Source organism: Primulina eburnea, chromosome 14 (assembly GCF_022965805.1).
Source record: "Primulina eburnea isolate SZY01 chromosome 14, ASM2296580v1, whole genome shotgun sequence".
NCBI lineage: Eukaryota > Viridiplantae > Streptophyta > Magnoliopsida > Lamiales > Gesneriaceae > Primulina > Primulina eburnea.
The window spans coordinates 3,759,481-3,767,073 of record NC_133114.1 but is presented as its reverse complement, the minus strand read 5'-3'; the positions used below and the strand labels follow the sequence as shown (position 1 = coordinate 3,767,073).

The 7,593-nt window shown below is 31.8% G+C and overlaps 1 protein-coding gene across 1 annotated transcript; it reads right to left on the bottom strand.

Moving 5' to 3' along the window:
• Positions 1 to 1,625: 1,625 nt before the first annotated feature.
• On the bottom strand, positions 1,626 to 5,642 carry LOC140812853 (uncharacterized). Its single transcript, XM_073171217.1, has 8 exons — positions 5,324 to 5,642; positions 4,993 to 5,253; positions 4,418 to 4,701; positions 4,048 to 4,176; positions 3,418 to 3,540; positions 2,683 to 2,790; positions 2,067 to 2,245; positions 1,626 to 1,975 (listed from the first exon to the last, which is right to left on the bottom strand). Exons 1-8 carry the CDS (start codon positions 5,469 to 5,471, stop codon positions 1,852 to 1,854), a joined length of 1,356 nt encoding a protein of 451 aa, XP_073027318.1. The 5' UTR covers positions 5,472 to 5,642; the 3' UTR covers positions 1,626 to 1,851.
• Positions 5,643 to 7,593: the final 1,951 nt, after the last annotated feature.

The window sequence follows — 7,593 nt, the reverse complement described above, 5'->3', positions numbered from 1 at the left end:
AGAAATAATAGAAATAATAATCGAAATAAACTTTAATATTAACAGATTTTTGTGGGTCATTTGTAATTTATCCCTGAGATGAAGAATTGAGGAGAGAAGAGGTGCCCAAAAATAGTAGGGGGAGAGCTCAACCGTGACTTTATCCCTATGAGTGAGTTTCACTCTGTTTTTTATTTCCTATATTTTGCTTTTTGAATTCGACAATGTGATTTTTGAATTTTATATACATTATTTTTGCACTTCGTTTCATTCTTCAGCAATCTTGAAATATGTAACGCCATTAATTAGAGCTATAAAAGGGATATTATATTGTTAATAATAAATTTTATAATCAATGTTTTGGAAATCAAATTTGGTGTCATAACTTGAATTAATATATGGGAATCAAAAATAAAAAAATAAAAATAAAATTTTATTTCCCATTCACATTTCAAAAATAATCCGATCGATTGAGTTCGAGTCACCATGATTTACCTCCTCTCACATTCCTGTCGGGCCGGGGGGTGAGGGACGCCTAAGGTGAGCGATTTCACCTTTTGGAGCAATAATGAAACGATTGATATTATGTGAATATGTTTTCGCTTTAAAATTTCATTTAGTAGAGATTTACAATTCAGATTGTCAAAATTTACATGTTTGGTTAGATTTGTGTTATTTCTCAGTTCAAATTATGAGTATTTTTTTTTAAAAAAAAAGAATGTTTTTGAAAGGGTAATTAATAATTTTTTAAAAATAATTGAAGTAGAAAAGCTTCCACAAATAGAGAGAGATAGCATTGATTGGATATTCCATCATGCAATCCAACTAATGTCAAATGAAATATATTGTCCTCGACGATATTTACTTTTGTACTCGTCAATAAGATAACATTATTTGTTCGATAAATAATTTTGATATACTTCATCACTAATTTGGTGAAAGTTGCAAGACGATCAGTGTGTATTTTTCAAACTAGCCATGTAAATAATATTGACAAATAATCATGTGATCAAATATGAATTTTAAAATTTTACTTTTATTTCTCGAAACAGACATGATTCTAAGCGCTATAGTGTGTTTTTAATCAATTGAAAGTCAATTTTTTTATATATTTTTTCACAAAAAAAAAATTTATGCTCAAAATCAATTTTTCAAGGGTCAAATGCCCTGTCGAGTCATGGTGGACAGTAGCAACATATAATCTCGGCTTCACTTTTTTTAAAAAATTAAAAATTTAGAGAATGTATTTTTTGAACAATGAGAAGTATTTCAAAATTTTCCATAAAAAAAAATATTTCAAATTTATTAATTATATGTACATGATATATATTATTGGAAAATCCTATACAACATGCTCCAAACGTAATTTAATTTCAATTATAAGATTCAATATCAAAATGAATAATACCCGATTGATAAAATAAACTCTATTTATTATAATCATCGGGTCGTCCTCAAATTATATGAATCACACATGATTTTAGACAATCCATACGTTTAAATTATATATGGGATATTTCCATTCAGTGATCAACTAAACAGGCGACGTTTGCGTATATTTTCTGAGCATAATTTCTCATCTTTATTTAAAAAAAAAAAAACAACAGTATTATTTGATTTTAAAATTCTTTCACAAAACGACTACATTTAATTCAAAATTTCATCATTTTCTTAAAAAATATATATTCTATCATTATACATTGTATAAAAACATAAATACGTTTCAAAACCTTTAAATACTGAAAGCAGACCAAGCCTCCTTTTGTCAAAACAAACTTGCCAAAACATAGGAAAATGACACCTTGTATAGTTGTATGTCCTAAGCTCGTGAACTTAAGAAGGAAGAAGGTTTCTAGTTGGCGTGACTATGAATTACAAATTATAGTTATCCACTCCTAAATCTCTCAGTGCGTCGGTTGCAGCATCTTTGCAGATCCGGTGGTTTCCCTTCGCCTTTCTGATTAATTGCTCGATGCCATTACCAAGCAAGATTTTTCTGTAGGTTAAACAGAGACTTAATAGTCTTGAATCAATAACATAACCTAACTATACACCAGTATAAGTGTTGGGTTACTAAACCTTCTCACCTGTTTTCTTGATTTCTGGCCACCAGATTCCGGATCATGAAACAAGCGCTCCTTTGCAGTTGATCCGATTGTGGAAACCTCTGCATTGCTTGGATAGCAAGTTCTCCAGCTCCCGCTTCAATTGCAACAGTTGCATTCTCGGGGGATCTTAAGCATAGTGTACATATAATTAACATGACCTATCCCAAGTCAAACAAAAAATGAGTGCCTAGCAAGTGGTATCTACGTCGCGTTTTCATATTTCCCATTGAATCACATGATAAGCAATATGTTGGGAAGCAACAATTGGTTCTGCTGCTACAGCGATTGAATCCTAGTGTCTGGATAGCAGTTTAAACAATTTGAATTACATTGTTACCATTGGTTGTATATTTTGATACAATGGCAAACATGTAATGAAGGTTCATGAGTTTCACACCTAGTTACAACAAAAGTGCGTGATTTGTTTTATTGCCGAAGTTTGAAGTATGGACACTTTCATATTACATAATGATGGTATTCATGTCTGATGCTAAATATTGGCTCAGTTTCTGACCTCTCCTTGCTTTTTGAAGTCTGCACAATCTATTCTCATAAGTTGGGGGCAAAAAAAATTAGCACCAAATTATATGTTCACCTCTTGAAGCACCAATGGATCATCAGATAATCTTGTTGAAAGGTTTATAAGCCTGTCCATGCCACCCTGTTCGACAATAGTACTCTTATTCTCATCACTTCCTGCCAGCTAAACAAACATAATATGTTAGACGTTTGCTGAAGAATTCATATCATGCTAACATAGAGTTTTATAAAGAAAGCTAAGAACCATATCTGAAAATAGGCATATGCTATGTGGAATACTAATTGTCATACTTTACACCTTAAACAAAATAATCTCACACAGCGGGGTACACCTCACATTATGCATTTGGAGTATAAGCAATATAATATGAACACTGAAAACAGTAAGGGATCTAAAATGTTGGCGCAAAATCAAATACAAAATGGATCCTTGTGCGTGCATGGCCATGTGCCAGCGTACATGCGTTTCTAGTTTCTCCATGTGAAAATTTCAAGAACGACAACAAATTTATGAAAATAAGACAATTGAGGAGAAATCCTTAGTATAAGGGCAGGAAATGACAGAGCATACGGCAGTGTATCTACACCCGATCACTTGGTTATTGCTTTCTCAAATGGAAAATATGTAAATAAACAGAAGGAACACCACTGCATCTGTTTCAATAGCTAAAATTTCCTTCAAGTGACGTAAAGGAACTCGTTTATTATTAATGTGAAACAATGTTTATTAAAATTAAATTTGGCCCAGAGAAAGGTTAAAAGCATCAGTAGTCAAACATAAAAATTGCACCTTAGACAGCAAAGAGCAGGAAGCTCTTGCTACAGTGTTATTGCCCTGTAGACCACTACCATCAATGCAACGGAGAATCATATTGATACCATCATCATAAGCAATCGACCTGCAAATCTCATCCTGCAACAATTGACATCTCTATGTTAAAAAAATTCAATTATGGAACCTTCTCATTGCATTTCTTGATACAAGAAACATATGCTTGATATTACAACCTAGAGCAGAACGAATACTAGCGTTTTCAGTTAATAAATCGCGTGCATTTTTTTCACTTGCCTTCAAAATTTCAAATTTTGATGGACCAATATCACCCAATATCATACATGTTTTCATGTCCCCCCAAATGAATCCATACACTACATGGAAATCCTGCATCATGAAAGCATGCATTCACATTTCCATGCCATTTGGATGTCTAGATTTATACAAACACAAATTCTTCTTAGGACAATCGAGTGCAGTGTCTTGAATTTTAACTGTGAGTACCTTGGCTAAATAGAGATCAAAGACAACACAAACCATGCAATCTTTAATCCACCAAAATTTTGGTTCACAATATGAAAAACAAGTCACTGACTATTTGATGGATGCAACTGAAGATCTCTTTATTCACAAAAAAAAACTTACATTGACAGCTACAGCCTTCAAAGCTATGCTAGCAGATATTAGACTAGGTGAACTGAGTCCTTCCCGAAGTGAGTCCATGAGAAGTTTTGCAATTCCCAACTTCGCAAATTTTCTAGCATAACCAAAAACCTAAAGCCATAACACTATATTAGTTGGAATGCTTGGGAAAATTGCAAGGTACAGAATAATAATTTAAAATCAAATAACTAGGCATCAAAGCCACTTCCAGGGTTAATATCAACATTATTCACGTCTAGATGTGAATGATTTTGACTCTACTTCCACTTTTTCCAAACGCAACAACCACGACACAAAATTATACATCTACCTGTCCTGGACACGTTAACACACAGTCTCAAGATTCACTTACTTGCGAGGCTACAACACGATTGTCATCAGATGTTAAGATGACTCGAATTGCATCATAAATGCTTGGAATGCTCTCCCCATTATGTTCTTTCATAATCTGGACTATAAGCTCGTCAATTTTTAAGTCCATGAATGACTCCTTGAGAACTTCGTTGCCACTTGCAGCAGCAGCAACTACAGAAAAACAACTATCCAAGATGCTCGTATCTTTTCTTTCCTGGCTTAGAATACCTATGATAATCGTTGGGCCGCCATTTTCCCTAAATATTTCAGAGCTTGGAAGATCTGCTTATTACAAAGTATATAAACATCAAGCTAACAAACATATATATGTGTGTAATAATACACTGTTATATGCTTCGAATCTTAAGGCATTACATATTAGTGTGTGTTCAACTTCAAAATACTTCAATTATTTGGCGCCTCAGGTAAGTTTCAAAGCTCGTTACCACAAGTAATATGGTAAAGCACTTAAGATTTCAAAATATGCAGATTTGAGCTCGTGTAACTAGATTCAAGGAACTACAACTAAACTTTAATTTCTAGTTATTAAAACTGTATCACTAAGTATTATACCATGAATTAATGATGCCAAGGCATTCAATCCAGAAGACAATCTCGGATCGTATTCATCACGCAGCTTGATACAAATAGAAATCACCAATTCCAGCGCTCCACTCCTCCTGGCAATGGCCGCATTCCCTGATCCCTTATCTCTACATAAACCAGCTAATTCATCCAACAATACCACAATTTGCTCTGATATCTTTTCCTCTTTCAATCTCTCCAAACACACCATCACTGGATTGCTCTCTCCGGGAGCACAAGTCACAACCCCTGTATAAAACAAGTAAAATGTAATAAATGAACAGAAAAATTAGAATTAAATCCGATTTCCAGTCCTAACCGTTGAGATCGACGCCTTGGAGGGTAAGGGTTTGGATGGCGTCCTGGAGAGCTTCTGCAGGTTCCATACCGAGGTCGTCAATGTTTTCCCGAACCATTTCGTCGAATGCTTGCTGTGATATAGTTATCGCCGCCTTCGGTGGACCCATTTCTCACCGGCGATCGACCGATCTGCAGCTACTGCGTCAACCGTGTAATATAGAACGTTTGTTGGTTGTGTCCGCTGTGCGGGAAGATATTTGGATTTCGGAATTTTGTGAAATTGTGGGCTGATAATCGATTTATTTCCGGGCAATTTTCTATTACATTTTTTGAATTTTCCAAAAACTAGTTCGTGTATAAACAAATAAATATGTACATAAATTGGTCGAAAAAACGTAACACTTTTTGAGTCGTGGAGACAATTTGACCTCGACTCGAGACCTCATCTCAATAATAAGATGAGTAGGCTTTTGGTAAAAACTTGTGTGAGACGGTCTCACGAATCTTTATCTGTGAGACAGGTCAACCTAACCGATATTCACAATAAAAAATAATATTCTTAGCATAAAAAGTATTATTTTTTATAGATGATCCAAATAAGAGATCTGTCTCACAAATTATGACTCGTGAGACTGTTTCACACGAGTTTTTACCCAATAAGATCTTGAATAGAAAATTTTTTGACCCTAAGTTAGACTGACTATCAATTAAAAATACTATAAAATAAATATTTAAAAATTAAAATATAATAAAAAATTAATTTATAATCGAAAACATTTACAAAATATTTAATAATAACTCCAAAGATAAAACTACTAAGTGTCCTCAGATTTTTCATAGTACTTCAAATTAGTATCTAGAAAATAATTTTTTTTAAAATAAGAAAAGCTCTCTCAAACATTTCATATCTATATATCGTGCTAGATCGGATAAAGTTTATCATCGCATAGTTTGGTACAGATGATAGGATAAGTATGTGATATATAATATAAAGATAAGTTAAGGATAAATAAGATGTATGATATTATATTTAATGTTTGGTATGATTTTAATAAGAGTGATTAAATTTATATAGTAGATTGTAATGACAAAATTAACCTTATCATAATAAATTTTATAATTTCAAATGTATTGCTTGAGTTCATATTTCTTATATGTTCATGCGCCGACATTGCTTGCATGATTTAATTTTTTTTACCTAATTTTATATATTATATAATATGATAATTGAGCATTTAATTTTGTGAGTTAAGTCAAATATAAATTTTTAAGGTTAATCGAGTGATACTAATAATTTTATTGAGATTTATACAAATCATTTATATAATTATATCGAGTTCATTTATATATTTATCATATTATATAATATATAAAAATAAATAAAAATATTTATTTGATTTTAATTTCTACCTACAAATAAAATGAGAGAACAATAGGGTTTAAGATTTTTATATATTGAGGGCAATTAAGTCATTTGTGGTGTTTTTATCATTAGATTAAAATTATCACATCTCATAAAAGGGATACTTTATCCCTATATAAAATTATTTATCAATGTCCATGATAATATCATGGGCTTTTTAAAAATGTACCAAACATGGGATAAGAGAGGATTATTTATCAATCCCTCTCTCATTCCATGTACCAAACTATACCTTAGACTTGCATTTGTCTATAAAGGATTGAATATTTACCTCAGAAGAAATACACTCATGCTCAACTCTAACTAAATAAGAAAAGTTCTCTCAAACATCTCATACCTAAAACGAAATCTCAAAAATTGATGGTTATAAAATAATTTCATCTAATAGTTTACGTGTTTGAATTCGAGATTCAATTAATATTACATTTTAAAAAAACATAAATTTAGACCAAGTAAAATTTTTCCTAACTTATCTCGCCGGTTTAGTAAAAACTCAAGTTCAATTCCCCCTTTTAGAAAATTAGATTAGATTATAAAAAAACACATAAAATTAATTTATTTTTAAATAATTAAATAATTTTTTTGTTATGTTTTGACATGAAATGTAACGCCCCGAAAATTTAAAGATCCACGCGAACCACATGCATGCAATTATTAAATTCTCTGTATTTAATTAAATGTTTAAATTGCATTAATTAATTATGTTGTGCATAATTGCATGTTTAAAATATATTTTCTACATTGTTGCATTAAAATGTAATTTTTAAGGTTATTCGAGTTGCGATCGAGGAACGGGGACCGAGAGCTGAAAAATGTAAAAGGTTTTTATTAAATAATTATTTTTAATTATTTAAAATAAGGGTGAT